Source organism: Pelobates fuscus, chromosome 6 (genome assembly GCF_036172605.1).
Source record: "Pelobates fuscus isolate aPelFus1 chromosome 6, aPelFus1.pri, whole genome shotgun sequence".
NCBI classification, from domain to species: Eukaryota; Metazoa; Chordata; class Amphibia; order Anura; family Pelobatidae; genus Pelobates; species Pelobates fuscus.
In genome coordinates, this window is record NC_086322.1 from 305,962,612 (window position 1) to 305,985,246 (window position 22,635).

The window sequence follows — 22,635 nt, forward strand, 5'->3', positions numbered from 1 at the left end:
ACATTACTGGGAGTATTATTGCTGTGGAGCTCTGTTATACACTCAGACACATTACTGGGAGTATTATTGCTGTGGGGCTCTGTTATACATTCAGACACATTACTGGGAGTATTATTGCTGTGGAGCTCTGTTATACACTCAGACACATTACTGGGAGTATTATTGCTGTGGGGCTCTGTTATACATTCAGACACATTACTGGGAGTATTATTGCTGTGGAGCTCTGTTATACACTCAGACACATTACTGGGAGTATTATTGCTGTGGAGCTCTGTTATACACTCAGACACATTACTGGGAGTATTATTGCTGTGGGGCTCTGTTATACATTCAGACACATTACTGGGAGTATTATTGCTGTGGAGCTCTGTTATACACTCAGACACATTACTGGGAGTATTATTGCTGTGGGGCTCTGTTATACATTCAGACACATTACTGGGAGTATTATTGCTGTGGAGCTCTGTTATACACTCAGACACATTACTGGGAGTATTATTGCTGTGGAGCTCTGTTATACACTCAGACACATTACTGGGAGTATTATTGCTGTGGAGCTCTGTTATACACTCAGACACCGTACTGGGAGTATTATTGCTGTGGAGCTCCGTTATACACTCAGACACATTACTGGGATTATTATTACTGTGTGGCTCTGTTATACACTAATACGAGTAAGAAGAAACTGTACAAAGAACTCAGACTATAGAGAACAAGCTAAACATCTCAAAAATAAATTTTTGGCAAAGAAATATGAAACAACATTGCTAGATAAAGAAATTAAGGAAATAGGAAAAAGGAATAGACAAGAATTGATAGCATCTAACCCCAAAAGACACTCTAAAGATAATTAAAATTTTTCTTTCACCACTCAGTACAATACACAGCACTGGAAAATAAAAAGAATACTTAATAAACATTGGAACATTCTGCGCCAAGATCCCATTTTGGGTAAAGTGTTACCAATGAAAACACCAGTTATCTTCAAGAAAACAAAAAACTTAAAAAACATATTAGCACCCAGTTATGCTTTAAAAACTCCGTGTAAAAACAAAACTCCGAACATCAGTGGTTTCAACCCTTGCAATTCTTGCAAAGCCTGCAAGAATCAAAGATTTGTACAAAAAAGAGAATTTATGAGCTTTACCACAAAAGAGAGATTTAAAATAAAATCTAATATAAATTGTAACACGAAAAATGTAGTATACATACTACAATGTCCCTGCGGAAAACAGTACGTGGGGAGAACATGCAGGAAATTAAAAGAGAGAATATTAGAACATCAAAACAATATTAGAAAAGAATCAAAAAAACACATAATACCACTACATTGTAATGCTTGCAATAAATTTGATTGGCGAAGTTTTGTTTTTTTGGGCATTGAACATGTAGACCCGTATTGGAGAGGAGGAAATTTGACCAAAAAGCTTTCCCAACGAGAGACGTTTTGGATCAATAAATTAAAAACACTCCAACCCTTTGGTCTTAATTTAGATATTGATTTGTGGAGTTTTTTTGAAGATTAAAAGAACCATCAAGTTTATATTCGTTTTTTGTAAAACATGTGGGAATTATTGCACCTTTCCTTCTTTCGAAAAATAAAGGATTTATTTGTATTTTATCCCTATTATTAATATATTTTTTTTTTACCTATCTTTTTTATCTTTATTAGATTTTTATTTATATATTTTTATTTTAATTCCTTATAATTATTGATTATTTTTTATTTTTATTTCTATCTCTATTGTATTTTAATTTTATTTTTATTTTTATTTATTTTTATTTTTATTTTTATTTTTATTTTCATTTTTATTTTCATTTTTATTTTTATTTTTATTTTTATTTTGATTCTTATTTTTTATTTTTTATTTTATTTCATTTTTAATTTTATTTCTATTTCTATTTCTATTTCTATTTTTATTTTTATTTTATTTTATTTTTTATTTTTTATTTCATTTTTATCGTTATTTTTATTTATTTATTTTTTTTCCCATTGTGACTCCAAATTTTACTTAATTTTCTTATTCCGTTTTTTTGCATTAATTTTTTTATCTCTTAGGATATTTTGGATTGTCACCCAAAAGACATATAACTTATGGTATTTACCTTTAAACAGAAAGAAACAAAGGTGCAACATAAACGGGTTTCACCATCATATCGATATTAGTATATATACACTGTTTATGGTACCAGAATCATAAGATGTTAAATCATATCGCTATTCTTTCCTTATATGTTTTCTATAAGTGACATCACTATCCTCTCCCTATATTTTTTATAAATAATATTATTATCCTCTTATTACCTATGCTGTATAAATGATGTGAAAAGCATAAAAAACATAAAATATGTAAGGGAAGCAACTTCTAGCAACTTTTATCTTTTATTTTTTCTCTCATAAAAAGGGATGTATATACATGCCTTTACCAACACGTTATATGGTAAATATACAGTTCTGATTTTGTTTTATAATTGTAAGTGCCATCCAGAGAACCGTTTTAATTACTTTTCCCTCCCCCTCTCCGTTTGGTGCACCCGTCTACATATGTTCTGAGTCTTTGCAATGAAAACAGACCAACGATCGCGACTCACTTCCGGGTCTGTGGAACGCATGGTGGAACGCACGTGGCGTACGCGATGACGTCATTCGGCCCAAGACCGCGAAAAACGAAAAGTGAACACCAGCTGAAAGACTTTGAACACTAAATGGGGATGTATAAAAGGACTGCGGGAGGGATATTTTTATTGCTGTTAATATTTGTGATTGCACCTTATCTCACCAAGTCCCTGAGGAAGTCCAGTCCAAGGACGAAACGCGTAGGACGTCTTATGGTGACATGCTGTTTATTTTTTACCTGAATGTAAGTTATTAAAACTTTTTTTACTTAAACTCTGGAAGTGCACTACAATTTCTGTATATATTTTGTCTTCTGAGATATATACATCCATCCGCTGATGAATATGTGAAGAGGGACAACACATTGGATACTGAAGAAAGAGATACCTTTCAAGGCTGTTTTAACTCCACTAATTTCAGATTTTCCCCTATCCTATTTGCAATATATCTATTGAAGACAGGAGGAAGTCTTCGGGGATTCATCCAGGACACCTCACCCAAAATTCAGGGGAAGTCCCGGTTTGCTCTAAATTTATACATTTCTCACTGGGGTTGTGTTTCACATATATTGTTGTTTTGGCTCTGTTATACACTCAGACACATTACTGGGAGTATTATTGCTGTGGAGCTCTGTTATACACTCAGACACATTACTGGGAGTATTATTGCTGTGGAGCTCTGTTATACACTCAGACACATTACTGGGAGTATTATTGCTGTGGAGCTCTGTTATACACTCAGACACATTACTGGGAGTATTATTACTGTGGAGCTCTGTTATACACTCAGACACATTACTGGGAGTATTATTGCTGTGGAGCTCTGTTATACACTCAGACACATTACTGGGAGTATTATTGCTGTGGAGCTCTGTTATACACTCAGACACATTACTGGGAGTATTATTGCTGTGGAGTTCTGTTATACACTCAGACACATTACTGGGAGTATTATTGCTGTGGAGCTCTGTTATACACTCAGACACATTACTGGGAGTATTATTGCTGGGGAGCTCTGTAATACACTCAGACACATTACTGGGAGTATTATTGCTGTGGAGCTCTGTGATACACTCAGACACATTACTGGGAGTATTATTACTGTGGAGCTCTGTTATACACACAGACACATTACTGGGAGTATTATTGCTGTGGAGCTCTGTTATACACTCAGACACATTACTGGGAGTATTATTGCTGTGGAGCTCTGTTATACACTCAGACACATTACTGGGAGTATTATTACTGTGGAGCTCTGTTATACACTCAGACACATTACTGGGAGTATTATTACTGTGGAGCTCTGTTATACACTCAGACACATTACTGGGAGTATTATTGCTGTGGAGCTCTGTTATACACTCAGACACATTACTGGGAGTATTATTGCTGTGGAGCTCTGTTATACACTCAGACACAGATATGTCCTATTGAGTATTGTAGTGTTTGGTTTAAGATCACCTGATATTTTGTATCTCTTTTTGTGATTTAGTAAAAGTTAAGTTTTAATATTGTCCAGGACCCTGTTATATATAGGCATATACTGTTTTCACCAATTTATTTCGATAACATATTTTGTTCCTCCTATCCTTCTTTTTTTGTCCCTTGTTTTTGTAAATTCTATTAGCCACACAGTCATTCATTCTTAACGGCTCTACTGAGGATTAAACTTCACACATGCACAGTTTTCGTAGAGTAATGCATATTGTGTGCAGATTTAAAGTATTTAGAAAATACACTATGCATGTGTTCACAAAACCTCTAAAACGCAAACCAGGCTTAATGTGAGACTATCTTCCCAGCATGTAAAGAGAATGCCATTGGAAATGTATGCTATAAACACCTTCACTTGCTCATAGTTTGCTTTTATAGTCTAGACTCTATTAGTTGATAGAAAAATAAATACAATTAGGATTACAAGGCTACCCTGCACCATGTTTTGATTTAAATCAATAGACCTGGAGGTTCCACCAGGGAGACATGGAGTTCTGGAGACATTTGTTAAATTGTTTATGGTAAATTTGGCATGAATGTATCAAAAATCGTTTTCAAATTATAATTTTTCCTGTTTAGTAAATAAACCCCTTTAGTGTAATTCGCACAAAAACGAATAGTCAGATTGGAGTCTAGTTAATTTAATGGTGATGGGTTAAAGAAGCCAAAATCTCAAAGCACCTTGGCTCTGTGCGGCAGTAACAAGTGAGACTAATGCATTGAGCAAGGGGAGCTCTCCACCCCCCTGCATGACTAAAGCCTGGGACTCTGCTCCACAAGACTTGCCAGATGCAATAAATGGTATAACAGTCTGTGCAAATTGGGGTCAGGGTCTATATTTACTGCACCTCACTTGTTTTATCCATCTGAGGTTCACAGACATTTATCAGACACACTGTGAGCGCTGATAGGTGACAGACAGACAGACAGACTACTAGGACTTACAATATTGGTGTGTAATAAAATGGCGCTCACACAAGTTGAAATTGCAGCTAGAATACACTGTGGGATTAATCACGTGGACCCCACCAGAAAGAAAAGCAGGAATTACAATACAGTGTACAGCACAGAGAACAATATGCAATAATATGCTAGATCCATATCCTTAACCATAAAGTGCATCACAGTGGTAAAAAAGTGAAAACATTATATTTTATATATACCCTCTGTTCTGTGGCAGGTATCACTGCAGGGATAAAAAAAAAACAGTGCCCTTTCATAGGGTAATATAGTTTTAGTAATATGTGAAACAATCACAGTTGGAGTCTTATAGTTATTGCACTCACATTTTTCGGAGCCTGTCTATATAACTGGCTCAGGTAATTCAGCTTTTTGGTGTGATACTGGGATTCCACCGAAGTGTTAGGAGTAACTTTGTTCTCAATGATAAAAGATTGGAGAGGCAAAACCAGTTAGAGTAAAAATAAGTAACATTTATTTCAAAGAAATATAAAAACCTTACATTTAGGTAACTGGTATGACACAGTCCAAATTCACAGCAAGCACAACGCATTTCGACACTCGTCCTGTGTCTTCCTCAGGTGCATAAATGACTGTATCAAGCTAAAAAGATATTTAAAAGCAGGCACTTTATACAGTAATTGATGCACCCAAGGAAGACACAGGACGAGTGTCGAAACGCGTTGTGTTTGCTGTGAATTTGGACTATGGCATAACAGTTACCTAAATGTAAGGTTTTTATATTTGTTTTTGTTAATGTATGTGTAAAGGGTGTGTAGGGGTTAATTTAAAGTTCTAGTGTAGTACATGGGTTCATATTTAGTATATTGTAAGGCTAAATGCCCAGTGATATGGTTAGTGTAATGTAAGGGTTAATGTTCAATGATAGTGTTACTGTAATGTAAGGGTTAATGTATAATGTAATGTAAGGGTTAATGTTCACTGATAGTCTTCGTGTAATGTAATGGTTAATGTTCAATGATAGTGTTACTGTAATGTAAGGGTTAATGTATAATGTAATGTAAGGGTTAATGTTCAATGATAGTGTTACTGTAATGTAAGGGTTAATGTATAATGTAATGTAAGGGTTAATGTTCAGTGATAGTGTTACTGTGATGTAAGAGTTAGTTTATAATGTAATGTCAGGGTTACTGTTTAGTAATAGTGTTACTGTGATGTATGGGTTAATGTCCAATGATAGTGTTACTGTGATGTAAGGGTTAATGTTCAGTAATAGTGTTACTGTAATGTAAGGGTTAATGTATAATGTAACATAAGAGTTAATGTCCAATGATAGTGTTACTGTAATGTAAGGGTTAATGTATAATGTAATGTAAGGGTTAATGTTCACTGATAGTCTTCGTGTAATGTAAGGGTTAATGTATAATGTAATGTAAGGGTTAATGTCCAATGATAGTGTTACTGTGATGTAAGGGTTAATGTTCAGTAATAGTGTTACTGTAATGTAAGGGTTAATGTATAATGTAACATAAGAGTTAATGTCCAATGATAGTGTTACTGTAATGTAAGGGTTAATGTATAATGTAATGTAAGGGTTAATGTTCACTGATAGTCTTCGTGTAATGTAAGGGTTAATGTATAATGTAATGTAAGGGTTAATGTCCAATGATAGTGTTACTGTGATGTAAGGGTTAATGTTCAGTAATAGTGTTACTGTAATGTAAGGGTTAATGTATAATGTAATGTAAGGGTTAATGTCCAATGATAGTGTTACTGTGATGTAAGGGTTAATGTATAATGTAACATAAGAGTTAATGTCCAATGATAGTGTTACTGTAATGTAAGGGTTAATGTATAATGTAACATAAGAGTTAATGTCCAATTATATTGTTACTGTAATGTAAGGGTTAATGTATAATGTAACATAAGAGTTAATGTCCAATGATAGTGTTACTGTAATGTAAGGGTTAATGAATAATGTAACATAAGAGTTAATGTCCAATGATAGTGTTACTGTAATGTAAGGGTTAATGTTCAGTGGTAGTGTTACTGTAATGTAAGGGTTAATATTCAATGATAGTGTTACTGTAATGTAAGGGTAATGTTCAGTGGTAGTGTTACTGTAATGTAAGGGTTAATATTCAATGATAGTGTTACTGTAATGTAAGGGTTAATATTCAATGATAGTGTTACTGTAATGTAAGGGTTAATGTTCAGTGGTAGTGTTACTGTAATGTAAGGGTTAATGTTCAGTGATAGTGTTACTGTAATGTAAGGGTTAATGTTCAGTGGTAGTGTTACTGTAATGTAAGGGTTAATGTTCAGTGGTAGTGTTACTGTAATGTAAGGGTTAATGTATAATGTAATGTAAGGGTTAATGTTCAGTGGTAGTGTTACTGTAATGTAAGGGATAATGTAATGTAAGGGTTAATGTTCAGTGGTAGTGTTACTGTAATGTAAGGGATAATGTTCAATGATAGTGTTACTGTAATGTAAGGGTTAATGTATAATGTAATGTAAGGGTTAATGTTCAGTGATAGTGTTACTGTAATGTAAGGGATAATGTAATGTAAGGGTTAATATTCAATGATAGTGTTACTGTAATGTAAGGGATAATGTAATGTAAGGGTTAATATTCAATGATAGTGTTACTGTAATGTAAGGGTTAATGTATAATGTAATGTAAGGGTTAATGTTCAGTGGTAATGTTACTGTAATGTAAGGGTTAATATTCAATGATAGTGTTACTGTAATGTAAGGGATAATGTAATGTAAGGGTTAATGTTCAGTGGTAGTGTTACTGTAATGTAAGGGTTAATGTATAATGTAATGTAAGGGTTAATGTTCAGTGGTAGTGTTACTGTAATGTAAGGGTTAATGTATAATGTAATGTAAGGGTTAATATTCAATGATAGTGTTACTGTAATGTAAGGGTTAATGTATAATGTAATGTAAGGGTTAATGTTCAGTGGTAGTGTTACTGTAATGTAAGGGTTAATATTCAATGATAGTGTTACTGTAATGTAAGGGATAATGTAATGTAAGGGTTAATGTTCAGTGGTAGTGTTACTGTAATGTAAGGGTTAATGTATAATGTAATGTAAGGGTTAATGTTCAGTGATAGTGTTACTGTAATGTAAGGGTTAATGTTCAGTGATAGTGTTACTGTAATGTAAGGGTTAATGTTCAGTGGTAGTGTTACTGTAATGTAAGGGATAATGTAATGTAAGGGTTAATATTCAATGATAGTGTTACTGTAATGTAAGGTTTAATGTATAATGTAATGTAAGGGTTAATGTTCAGTGATAGTGTTACTGTAATGTAAGGGTTAATGTTCAGTGGTAGTGTTACTGTAATGTAAGGGATAATGTAATGTAAGGGTTAATGTTCAGTGGTAGTGTTACTGTGATGTAAGGGTTAATGTTCAGTGGTAGTGTATTATAGTTTATAGGTAGTTTATATTTTTATATGCTATATTTTATAATAAATAGTATATTTTATTACATTTAGACATCTATCTTTTATTATTTTATCCTATTTGCTTTTGATGCCCTGCTGACTACCTGGTGCCATCATATCCTTAGGTGGGGATTGTACCACCCATGCTGTGATAACTAGAGCAGGTCTTGCTCTACAAATTGTAAGTACATTACTTTATCCTACTACCCTGGTCTTATAGTACTTACTACACTATCAGAGAGTTTCTCTCTTTTATCCCTATTTTGCATCTGGAGGACCAGTACCACCTTTACCATCCTGTATCCTTAGACAGGGATTATACCGTCCACGCTGAACAAAGTAGAGCTCTTATATAGCTCTACCGTATGTGAGTGTTTTTCCTACAGTTACTCAGCACAAATATTTGCACTGTTATATACTGTATTGCACTATAATTTTTCTCTGTTTTATTACTCCAAGGTATTTTAACTTGGGCGCAGTATACGCCATATTTTATATTTTCTGTTTCACCAATACACAAGGTTTGGGAATCCTTGTATTGTATACAGCAGCCCCCTCTGTTATTTCACGTTATAGCGAGCGCCTATATACCCTGTTTTTTCCTCTTACTGTAATGTAAGACAGTAAGGGTTAATGTTCAGTGGTAGTGTTACTGTAATGTAAGGGATAATGTAATGTAAGGGTTAATGTTCAGTGGTAGTGTTACTGTAATGTAAGACAGTAAGGGTTAATGTTCAGTGGTAGTGTTACTGTAATGTAAGGGATAATGTAATGTAAGGGTTAATGTTCAGTGGTAGTGTTACCGGTATGTAAGGGTTAATGTTCAGTGGTAGTGTTACTGTAATGTAAGGGTTAATGTTCAGTGGTAGTGTTACCGGTATGTAAGGGTTAAGTTTCAGTGGTAGTGTTACTGTAATGTAAGGGTTAATATTCAATTATAGTGTTACCGGTATGTAAGGGTTAATGTTCAGTGGTAGTGTTACTGTAATGTAAGGGTTAATGTATAATGTAATGTAAGGGTTAATGTATAATGTAATGTAATGGTTAATGTTCAGTGGTAGTGTTACTGTAATGTAAGGGTTAATGTTCAGTGGTATCCAGTCATTGCAGTGGAAGCAGCCCTAAAGGTTTTCATACTGCCAGTCATTAGAGGTGGATTTAACCCTGAGATGGAAACATTGCAGTTTCTAAACATCTGCCTTTCATTGAATGGTTAAAATGACAAGGACTATAGAGACATGAAGGTGAAGTGCACTGGGGGATTGTATTGCCCCTTTAATATAATTCTTAATATTTATTGTAGTGTCGGGTTAATGCTTGCCGTATTGTAAACCAGAAAATGTGTCCAGAACGCTGTTTAGTAGACTGAGCAAAATACACGCTAGTTCGACATAAGGATGATAATATACTCTTAAAGGATAATAATTGAGAATTATAAACCGATACGCTGTGGCGTGCGCTGAGAAACAGCAAGCTATAGTGGAGGTTTATTGAGGTTGGAAAAACCCAGCTATTGTATATCCAGGTTTTTAACCCCTTAATGACACATGGCATGTGTGACATGTCATGATGACCTTTTATTCCAGAAGTTTGGTCCTTAAGGGGTTAAGCTGGGTTTAGGCTCACTAGAGCTGGCTGTTTAGTAAATAGATCCCAGCGTGCTGTGATGTGAGCTGTGTGCTGTACATACAGCACAGCTGGAAGGCCTGCCATCATTTCAATACACGTACAGTGCTTGCATACCGTGGGCCCTGTGAACAGTGTATTCTGCTACATAATACTGGGAACCACACTGCAACTCAATGAGTCACAGCGAGACTCTGACTAAGTGGGAGAAAAGGGGAATTTCTTTGTTTACGCCAACCCGTCATTTTTAAACAGGTGATGGGGTTATCCCCTCTTTACTTTATTCCAGGAGCCCTTATAAAAACAATATAATACGCTTTAAACCATTATTCTCCATAGCAAAAAAAATCAAGACCAGGCTCGCATCCATTTTTCGCCCCCGTGCGAGGCAACCTGCCAAAAATCTTCAGCAAATGGTCTGTGCTAAACGAAAATTTACCATCTGTTAAATTCCAATAGGCTGTATCATCATAGCGGGAGGGGGGAGGGGGGAGAATCTTCCAAAACATTGGACCTCACCCTGCCTTGCTTAGTTTGTTAAAGCCATGGAAACACTATTTTTTTTGTAATCAGAGCTCTTAGATGTTTTCCTGTTTTCGCAATGTTTTCAGGGATATCCCAATGACATCACAACAGGCTTCTCATCCAAACAATAATAATAATTGCATCCAAAAACGAAAGAATTGGATAAATAAATATAATAAAAAAACAATTTGGAAGCTTGAGGAGGAGACAAGTAATGTATTGACATATGGCATTAAGCACCTTAACCATTACAGTGTATTGCAGTGGTTATGGTGCTTGGGTTGTTGTCCATTTTATAATAATCAGTTATTACATTTATTGTAGACCAGAGCTCAGAAGATACAAAATGCTTAATCCACTATAAATATATATATTTAACAATTATGGGGATATCTATACAATCCAATTTATCCAATCAGTGCTATACTGGCGTGGTAAAGAACGACCAATCTCTGTAGGAACGCGAGTGGTGTATATATTTGGGTAATGCTCCCATCCTATAGAGCTGGGGTAGATAAGCTTCAGAACCCCAGATGTTATGGACTACATCTCTTCTCATGCATTGCTAGCGTTATGGTTCTAAGAGCATTAGGGGTGCCATAGGTTGCCGTAGGTTGTCAACAACCGCTATAGACCATTTGAGTGTATACCGTGAGATTCCCATGTAGGGTAATTTACTAAGGTGTTATTTATCAGGAATTCAGTGAGAATTTATATTTTTAGATAAATATAAAAAAATCTGAAAAAATGACCAAACCGGCTGTTTTGTCTAAAATGTGAAATTCACTTTAGATTCCCGACAATTCATACTTTTTTGTTGTTGAGGTTTTTGAGGTCTTACGACTGGCCTTGTGAATAGTAAGCAAACAACGAAGCTTACAATTTATAATTAATTAATTAAGTCTAAAATGCTGAAATAGATTCTAAAAACTTTGATAAACAAATGAGATAACGTTCTCTGCCCTAAAAAGATTAAAGATTAAAGATTTAACATCCTGCTGTAAAAACAGTTAATGAAAAGATAACACACATCAGAGCACGACATAAATTCCCGATTCAGAGCAATGTGATATCATTCCCTATGCATTTTACAGCATCCCACTATAGCAGGGCTCCTTCAAAGGTATATTCTAGGCACCATAACTATTTCATCTCACTGAAGTGGTTATAGTGGCTTGAGTCCCTTGGTGCTGTCCTTCAGTTTCTGGTTAAACCGGTTTTAATGTTTTAGTACTAAACGAGAGTCCCCAGCAGCCCCATCCTCTCTAGCTAATAAGGAAGTATTAATCTGAGCTGCAATGGGCGGCTGTGATTGGCTGAGAGTTTAAATTGACTGCATTCAGCCTATCACAGTGCTCATTGCTGGTATGAATCAGAAAGGCTAGAAGAAAGTGCGTCATCTCTGGATTAGCCCCACCTCCAGTGGGGGTGGAGCCCTGGAAAGCCAGGGAAATTAATTCAGTGTTAAAATGCTCGAAAAATGGTTTAATACTGAATAAAGGGACAGTGCCAGGGGACTCCAGGCACCATAACCACTGCAATCTGATGGAATGGTTATAGCGCCTACAATGTCCCTTTAATAATTCTGTATTCTGGGCTGTTCTGTCCAATAAAGATTGACAATCACCAAATGGGCTAAAACAGAAAGTCGAGAAAAGGAGGAGAGAAAGCCAGAAGTCAGAGGAGTCGTGATGCGTTATCCCACACGCCAGTGACAGTCATACACTGGTAAACACGTTTAAAATAAAACCCAGAACATTCAACGTTTGGAAATGTCTTGTAACTTGTGCTAACAAACAAGGCTACAACAAATGATCTCTTTCTCTATGGATTTCGATAGCATACATGAAGAACAAGTCCCAGTTCTTTAACCTTAAAACATTATATAGAAAACCAATGACAGGAAAGTTGAAGGAGGATGTCTGAATTGAAAGGATAGAGGTAATGAAAGAAAGCCATGTCTTCAGCTTCTATTACAAGACTAATCCCAATGAAAGACGCGCCAACGAATGCTGACAATGTATCCCATTTGGGAAGTTCAGTTCACTTTTCTATAACAAATCAATACAAAATGTTTAAATCCCACAGAACAGATAACAGAACATGATGTACATTTCAGTTTGGTCTCATTACCTGATGTCTTCTCTGTGAATACCACTTTGGACTCAGCTGTAAAATTCTGTCCACTGAGAATCATCTGCTGTCCTCCGTAGACTGGACAACTGTCAATATCCTGTCTTTCTACCAATGGAAGTTCATGTGCTGATCTTTGAGCTGGAGACACAAAAGTCAGGTTTGCGTTAGGATTGAGTTTAGCTAGCTGTGATATTCACAGATATTTCTGGGTTGAGATTTTGGAGGCTGAAGCCCAAGGTGTGTGGCTATGTATCTGAGAATATCTACAGTTGGTGGAGTGGGGCAGGAGGATATAAATGTTTTTTTCAGGCAGTTGCTTCTCAAAGCATTCACCTATTCTAAAAAGAAAAATCTGTCGTAGATTGGTCCGCAAGGCTACTTGGGGAGGCATGGTGGCCCCCAGGTGGCGTTGAAATTGGGTTTTGGGGAACCTTTCTACTAGGTATTCCATCACTGGCTGTGAATTTATCGAGAGCCCAGAGGTCAGCAGCAGCATGCTGTCCATGGTTAGAGAGGAGGGGACGTAACATAAAGAGAAGTGGAAATGTCATGACATATATTCACCTCTAAGAGGTTCTTTGGGCTCAAGACTCAGGTGTTTCTGGAATTTAGCAACACCCCTGCTCACTGGACAACAAATTCTGTGTAAGCAGCTCACACTCACCGAGGAACAAAAATATACTGGGAAATGTTCACTGTAAATGCCATGGGGACTTAGTAATACAATTGTACTTTTACACTAAAGGGATACGGACATCACAATGTAACTGCTGTCTGTAGAATACTCAGGGAACACAGCAGCTCACACTGGAGGGGGCAATTAACCAAACCCCCCCAATATCTTTTACACTAAAGGGATACGGACATCACAATGTAACTGCCGTCTGTAGAATACTCAGGGAACACAGCAGCTCACACTGGAGGGGGGCTATTAACCAAACCCCCCCAATATCTTTTACACTAAAGGGATACGGACATTACAATGTAACTGCTGTCTGTAGAATACTCAGGGAACACAGCAGCTCACACTGGAGGGGGTAATTAACCAAACCCCCCAATATCTTTTACACTAAAGGGATACGGACATTACAATGTAACTGCTGTCTGTAGAATACTCGGGGAGCACATCAGCTCACACTGGAGGGGGGCAATTAACCAAACCCCCCCAATATCTTTTACACTAAAGGGATACGGACATTACAATGTAACTGCTGTCTGTAGAATACTCAGGGAACACAGCAGCTCACACTGGAGGGGGTAATTAACCAAACCCCCCAATATCTTTTACACTAAAGGGATACGGACATTACAATGTAACTGCTGTCTGTAGAATACTCAGGGAACACAGCAGCTCACACTGGAGGGGGCAATTAACCAAACCCCCCAATATCTTTTACACTAAAGAGATACGGACATTACAATGTAACTGCTGTCTGTAGAATACTCAGGGAACACAGCAGCTCACACTGGAGGGGGCAATTAACCAAACCCCCCCAATATCTTTTACACTAAAGGGATACGGACATTACAATGTAACTGCTGTCTGTAGAATACTCAGGGAACACAGCAGCTCACACTGGAGGGGGCAATTAACCAAACCCCCCAATATCTTTTACACTAAAGAGATACGGACATTACAATGTAACTGCTGTCTGTAGAATACTCAGGGAACACAGCAGCTCACACTGGAGGGGGCAATTAACCAAACCCCCCCAATATGTTTTACACTAAAGGGATACGGACATTACAATGTAACTGCTGTCTGTAGAATACTCAGGGAACACAGCAGCTCACACTGGAGGGGGCAATTAACCAAACCCCCCCAATATCTTTTACACTAAAGGGATACGGACATTACAATGTAACTGCTGTCTGTAGAATACTCAGGGAACACAGCAGCTCACACTGGAGGGGGTAATTAACCAAACCCCCCAATATCTTTTACACTAAAGGGATACGGACATTACAATGTAACTGCTGTCTGTAGAATACTCAGGGAACCCAGCAGCTCACACTGGAGGGGGCAATTAACCAAACCCCCCAATATCTTTTACACTAAAGGGATACGGACATTACAATGTAACTGCTGTCTGTAGAATACTCAGGGAACACAGCAGCTCACACTGGAGGGGGCAATTAACCAAACCCCCCAATATCTTTTACACTAAAGAGATACGGACATTACAATGTAACTGCTGTCTGTAGAATACTCAGGGAACACAGCAGCTCACACTGGAGGGGAGCAATTAACCAAACCCCCCCAATATGTTTTACACTAAAGGCATACGGACATTACAATGTAACTGCTGCTACACTACACTTTACTCTACAAGAGCTTTGGTCATTACAAATTATCTGTACATATAAACAGCTAGTTTCTCCTGCTAGTTGCACACAGCCCTATGGTACGTAAAGGGTTTTCACATAAAACCAACTGGTTTGACATACTATTAGAGAAAGACGTTTTGTATCTAAGCTATAATTCATTAAGTTACTCAATCTGTAAAAAGCTGCGTGGTTTGCAAAACACACGGACCAGAACACGTTATTTGTAACTGCCAATGATTTCCAAGATGTTTTGGTGTCCAACCATAAAACCACAGAGAACGGAGCCTTAAATGTTCCCATATTTAAGTAAACCCCAAATAATGTTGTTCTTCCTCTGTATTAAATGTGATACTACGGGGGCTGATGTGGCAAAAATGTCTCTTAATCAACGGCCTTGCAGAAAATTACATAGGCCAATGGCAAATCCCATTTTCTCTTGGAACAAAAAATAAAAAATGTTCTGCTTTAGTGCGCCAGCCAAGACTTTCCCTGAGAAACATTATTTGGGAAGGGGGGTATCTGCCAAATTGTGTTTCTCGGTCTTGTGATGTACGCAGCTTTCAGCAGCTGCATCGATATCGGTTTCACATAACTCACCGTCCAAATAAAACAGCATCATGCTGTGAATATATTCCCTCTTTGCCGAAATGTCTTAAGACCTCTCCTCATCGAAGGAGAAAGAGTGAATTAATTGATTGTTTTATTTGAATATAAAAAAATGACTGAACTACTTAAAGTAATGATAGCAAGCGTAACAACAACTGCTGATCAACTACATTGCCCATGATGCTCTGCTAACCCAAGGTTCTTGGCAACTCAGTGTTTAATAAAGTCTGACACCTCATATAAGCAGTTGGGTTTTTTAAAGCAGTGTTGATTGACATGATGAGGTTTTGATTATACTGTGTAATCTTAACTGCAAGAAAGGAGATTTCATCTAAGGCAAAGAAAAGGTTTTTTTACAGTAAGAGCAATAAGGATATGGAATTATCTGCCTGAAGAGGTGGTTTTGTCAAAGTCATTACAGATGTTTAAACTGCAATTGGATAAATACTTCCAAAAACATAACATACAGGGATACAATTTGTAATTAGTGGGGTAATAGCTGCTTGATCCAAGGAGACATCTGACTGCCATTCTGGGGTCAAGAAGGAATTTCTTCCTAGTTTGTTGCAAAATTGGAAGTGCTTCAGACTGGGTTTGTTTGCCGTCTTTTGGATCAACAGCAAAAAACAAATGTGAGGAAGGCTGAACTTGATGGACGCAAGTCTCTTTTCAGCTATGTAACTATGTAACTAAATGCCACTTACAGCATTCGATAGGATTGGAAGCAACTTGTAGAGACACAATTCTACCACTGGCATCTGGGATGTGGATTCGGAAAACCAAGCGGACTCGAGTATTCTTCCTCCCAATATCGGTTTCCCCTTTTCTCAGTTCAATGTCAGCATTTTTTAATTTTAAGATACCAGCGCAGTCAATCCTATGGGGAAAAGAAAGTAACGTTAGGACGATTAGGTGGCATTAAGGGTTAAATCGCTAGGACAGGGACGTTGAAGATTTGTTGAATATATTTAAGCATTTATTACATTTTCAACAATGGCCATTTTAAAGAAAAAAAAATCACAACATTTAAGGGTGTACTTTTTAAGAGGAAACAAATTATATAGCAAACTAATATTTCTAAAAAAAAAAAAAAAAAATGTAGTGGCCAAAGACTTTTCTTTTTATCTGCCTGTCTACCGGAGACTTTGGATACTAAATACTCTTTTTGGGCGTCTGTGTGACATTGAATGGGTTAAAATGTGTGAAAATGAACTGGCCAAATTCTCCTGTGAATGGGAACAAGGCCCGTTGGTGATGTCTTTAACCGTGATTTTATGGTCTGTTCTTTTCTCTGGGAAAATCCGCCCACGTCTTGGCAGCCAAACCTCGGACTGATATGAATAATACAAGGTTTCTACAACTCAGCTTCGTATGTAAAATAATTTGGTTTTACAGAAATTAACACATTAAAGATCTTATACATTTTCTCATTAATAACCTTAAAAAAATAAAGAATATATTCACTTTATGCATAAAATGAAAACATTCTCGGGTGGGTATAGAAGTCCCATGTGTGTGTTTTATGGAGACCAAAGATATTATTCACTGAAAGAGTTTGATAAAATTCTCAAAATCTGCTCAAACAAAAATTGACCTGGTGCCTACACCACAAACCAGAACACACTTGTTTTTGCAAGTAAACCTTTATGTTTGTATTATCAAAATGGGGCACACAAGAAACACTTGTTGGAGGGTCATTAACATTTCTTTTCATCGTAATAAGAAAATAAAGGAAAAATAAAATGTTATCATTTAATCTAAATATTTCTTACGATTGCCTTTTAAAAATCTAAAATCTAATAAAATATAATATATCTCATGGCCTACTCTTAAAAAAAAACTAAAATATAATTGAATATATCTAGTCTTAGACTACCTCCATCTTGCTTACTCATATTTCCAGAGATTGGTTGAACAAGCATTTTGATTAATACAGTTTTATCATCAAATACAATGCTGCTGCCAAGTGAAAATCTAAACATTTAGAGAAATGAAACAATACTTAAAAAAGCTGCAGGGATTTAAATATCGTGTCAGATTAGGATTGTAAGACGTATCAGTCGCTTAACCCCAATAAGAACCAATGTGACTCAATGACATCATCACAATCTGGTGTGAATAAACGTTTAACTGACATGGGATGTCCTTCATATTTATTGTTAGAAGCTCTGTAGAGCCCTGCTGTCCCACATGAATTGGGCGTTCCTGGACCATAACAAGTTTGGCAAAGGTTGAGTTCTGATCTTTAGAAAAATGGGATTGACATTCAAGTCCAGAAGGCCTTTTCTCTGTCTGAAACACAAATCTCCAACAAAGGGCTTTTTGGACAATCATGAAACAATCATAAATATATTTTGCAAATGTTTCTGACTTACGTTGCTCTCATGTTCGTCTTTGGTTCCAGAGGGATCTCAAGCACTTTGGTGTTGCCAATAATTCTCTCGTAGCTGGTGGTAGTTACTGTCTTTCCTGTAATGCGGTGAACTTGGTAGAAGGCGTGTGGTTTGAGAATGCGCTCATCTGCAGTTCCAATGAAGATTTGGAGACCTAGTGGTTCATTCTTCATATACCCATGAAGCTGCACACAGAGCACAAACATGCAACTTAGATCTATCACCACAACACGACCATCACTGAAATTGTTCAAGAGACACTTTATTGCCAAAATAAATACATTTTAATAAACAAACACAATTTAGCATTTAATGATGCATTTTTGCATTGGGGTTATATCTAAAACCAGCGTGCAATAGCAACAGATCTCTTGTCAGCCTTTGCAGCCCTCCCCTTCTAACCCCACCCAGACTCTCCGTGGCTGTCCAATCACAGACTTCTCAATACAGGTAAACAAACCAGTAAGTAACAGCTGGACCAAGGTTAATTTATAATGAATATTGTTATTCTAATTAATATTGAAACATGCACTTTTTGTGAAATGAAAAAAGAGGACACACTCTTTACAGCTATTCAGCGAGTTAAAGTGCTTTAGGTGATTTGAGTACAATGTAACCTTTTTATACAGTAAAACTAAGATAAATAAATATATGTTTTGCACAAATGTCCAAACATTCCAAAAATATAAATCCCTGAAACCAATCCATTTTATTTAGAAATGAAATTAGAAAGGCCTTGCAAAGATCAGGTCTTCCTAACCTAAATATCAACATCTCTATATTTAAAAAAAATATGCTTAGCTGATATAATTCCCCCCCCCCCCCCCCTTTTCTTCAAGACAGACCCATGAGTTATACCCTAAGAGGCATGGAATTCTGACCGAAGCAATGTGGTGAGATTCGACAACCACAAGTAGTATTATTGACAGTAGAACCACCCACAGGCTAGAAGTGAGTGCCACGGCCACGTGGCTTGGTGTCCTTAAAGAAATATTCCATTTCAGTTTTGAGTATTAACGTTTTAGAAAAAAGTAACAATTTGTCCGATTTATCATATCTCACCTGCTAGACACAAAACATGGATATTGGCAAAAGAAAGCAGATTTTGTTATCACAGAATAATATGCAGTCCTGTAATAAGCATTGATTATTTCATGTTTTTCAAATCAATTATTACGTATTACCAGTTGTGGGGAGCGTTCTTGTATCCATGATAATTTTATAATGATATATCTGTGACTTCAGCTATTTTTCAGAGATTTTTACATTCGGATCTCAATTTGCTACAATTAAGACTTAAGTGAATAATAACCTTGTGTAGATAGTATTCTTCTTTTACATTTTGATTTATATTTATTTATTGTTTAAAGATTGACTTGGAAGTGAATCTGTTTTGCAAATGACAATATTTGTGCATAAAGTGTCACCGACAAGGATTAGTGGACCTTATGGCTTTATATCCGCTTTATATCCGCTTTTATCCTGTTTGATGTCTTTATTTTTTTCTCTCATCTCTCTCTTTCTGTTACATTGTGTAATGGGATACGATTTTAATATATTACCACTTGCAACTCTACGACCTACTGATAAACATTTATTGCAAATTTTAAAAAATTTAATTCATAACAGGAACAATGTATCTTATTTACACAGACTGATTTCTAAACAACACGTTTATCGTAGTTTAAAGACACATTACTGGAAGTATTATTACTGTGGAGCTCTGTTATACACTCAGACACATTACTGGGAGTATTATTGCTGTGGAGCTCTGTTATACACTCAGACACATTACTGGGAGTATTATTGCTGTGGAGCTCAGTTATACACTCAGACACATTACTGGGAGTATTATTACTGTGGAGCTCTGTTATACACTCAGACACATTACTGGGAGTATTATTGCTGTGGAGCTCTGTTATACACTCAGACACATTACTGGGAGTATTATTGCTGTGGGGCTCTGTTATACACTCAGACACATTACTGGGAGTATTATTGCTGTGGAGCTCTGTTATACACTCAGACACATTACTGGAAGTATTATTACTGTGGAGCTCTGTTATACACTCAGACACATTACTGGGAGTATTATTGCTGTGGAGCTCTGTTATACACTCAGACACATTACTGGAAGTATTATTGCTGTGGGGCTCTGTTATACACCCAGACACATTACTGGGAGTATTATTGCTGTGGGCCTTTGTTATACGCTCAGACACATTACTGGGAGAATTATTTTTGTGGAGCTTTGTTATAACACATTACTTGGAGTATTATTGCTGTGGAGCTCTTTGATACACTTAGACACAACACAATATGGAGCTCCTAGAAAAGAGGGGGAAAGGGATTTGGACCCAAAATAGGGACTGCCTCTCTTAAATAGGGACACTTGGGAGGTATGCCTATGAAAGTAGCAGATGTGGTTAGGGCTTTGCAGTTTTTCTTGCTGTGTTTAATTGGTGTCATAAACCCAAACTCGATCACTTTACTGAGGATTGCCAAGTGTGGACTCATGCACCTTGGCATACTGACCTGTCTGAAATTGTATTGAGTTTTCATCCAGATATTGGCCTCTCTCACCTCTGGGTAGAGAACAGAGCAGAAATGCCTGGCAAGAACCTAGACTGGGTACATTGTGAATCAGATAGACACACACATGTCTACACTCTGTGACCCAAACTTTTATGAAGGAAACTTTGACAATAAAATGGGTTGGTTTGTTTTGTTTTTTATTTATACCCAAATTAAGCTTATTTACGGTCAGTTTCAGAGGTGTTAAAATCCTGCAAACTCTGTGTGTTCTCTCCTTATACAAAATAGAATCCTGGGCGCCTGGTAGATCACTTAACCTGCAAAGCACTGTGGGAGATGTAGTTCTGTAACAGCTTGTGGTAACCTATTGGTCGATTAGCTAATGTATATCTATGGAGAAAAAAAGATTCTTCATACCTTGTTTTGTATGTTTATTGTGTTGTATGAGCCACTAAATTTGTCTTATTAAAAGAAACCAAAAAATATATATATTTTTTAATCCTTTGACTTTTCATGCTTTGTTGAGATTACTTGCATTTATATCTGAACCCTTCATACACACTATGTATTTATTATATCAATTTTATTGTTAAGCATCCCCCAAATTAAATTGAGCTGTCCTCCATTGCACACAGTTTATTACAGCTATTGATGATGTAATAAAAGGGTGAGGCATATACACTGCCACTAACATGTTATATTTTTCCTAAAGGGACACTATAGGCACCCGGACCTCTTCAGCTCCTAACCCTGCAATGTTTCTGATAAACTGCAATAATTAACTTGCAGGGTTAAGACTGCCAATCAGAGAGTCACTAGAAGCAATTCCTGGTGGTTGGGCGATTTTAGGTTGCTTAACTGACGCTGGACATCCTTATGCTCTGCATGAGAACATCCAGCCTCAGTGAAATCCCTATAGGAAAGCATTGCAGCAATGCCTAATGCGCTTATGGCATTCACAGCGCACGCGCATCAGCCCCCCTCCCCGGTAGGGTGATGTTGGATGGGGCGGGGCGTCGACCCAGCGCAGAGGGACATTGGAGCTGGAATCAGGTAAATATAGTATGAGTTCATTAACCCTTACACTGCCTGGGGGTCACAAGGTAGGTGGTGGGGAGGGGGAAGGAGGAAATACAACTTTGTGTTGTCTTGGAAATCTAACGGCGTGTTCACTAAACAGTGATATGTAGGCCTGAATACCAAACTCAAAGGCGCTTAGAAATTTCCTTCAACGCCTTTATAATCACAGAATGGCTAATTGCATCTGAAGCTTTTTGTTATTATTTTGTTTTCGGTTCAATGTATTCACTGTTTAGTAAATAAGACCCTCTACCGACACCATATAAGGAGAATTGTATGATTTATTTAGTGATTTCCTTTTTTTTAATGTTCTTTTTCTGGGTATATATTGGCTACAAAACATGAGTAGGATTCAAGTATTGTACTATTTTATTATAGTTATTTTTATTAACTATAACCTGTTAATTGCTAAAAGCTGTGATATGATTTAACCCCTTAGCATTCACAGTGCGATGCCACAAAACGCCTCTTCAATTCTTACTGCTAGATCGTCACCTGCTAAAGGATTCTAACAAATACAGAAATGGCAGAAAATCTTCTAATGCAGTCAGCACCTGGAAAGGAAATGATTTGCATTAAAAAGGTGAGCGATTCATAAAGAGCTCGTATTAACTGCGCACACTTGGAGCTGGAGAGAAACCAGCAGCTTTGAGTCACATTTGCCACACAAGCGAAGAAAGTCCAGACGTAATGTCTGACTCTCCACGTACTATTTTAGGATTTAAAGATCCTATTTTCTCTTGAAAGGTTTTCTTAATCTCTTTGCATAACTGGCCTAGCGACAGGCGCCTTGTTCTGTGACTGCAAAGTACGAGGGGAGCTCTGGCGAGAGACAAGCACCCCAAAAACAAGGAGGTCCTGAACGCAGAGCAAATCGGAGGCAACATTCTAATAAGTGGAGCAATTTGAAGGACTA

General features: G+C 36.9%; 1 protein-coding gene across 4 annotated transcripts in view; it reads right to left on the minus strand.

Annotated features, from left to right (window-relative positions):
* The window catches only part of NFATC2 (nuclear factor of activated T cells 2), a 109,289-nt gene that overhangs the window by 52,710 nt on the left and 33,944 nt on the right, over positions 1 to 22,635 (minus strand). For all 4 annotated transcript variants that reach the window (XM_063459695.1, XM_063459697.1, XM_063459694.1 and 1 more), the window contains 3 exons: positions 18,087 to 18,289; positions 16,416 to 16,588; positions 12,775 to 12,915 (listed from right to left, as the gene is read on the minus strand). In XM_063459695.1, coding sequence (XP_063315765.1) covers positions 12,775 to 12,915; positions 16,416 to 16,588; positions 18,087 to 18,289 — 517 coding nt within the window. The remainder of the gene's footprint in view (positions 1 to 12,774; positions 12,916 to 16,415; positions 16,589 to 18,086; positions 18,290 to 22,635) is intronic.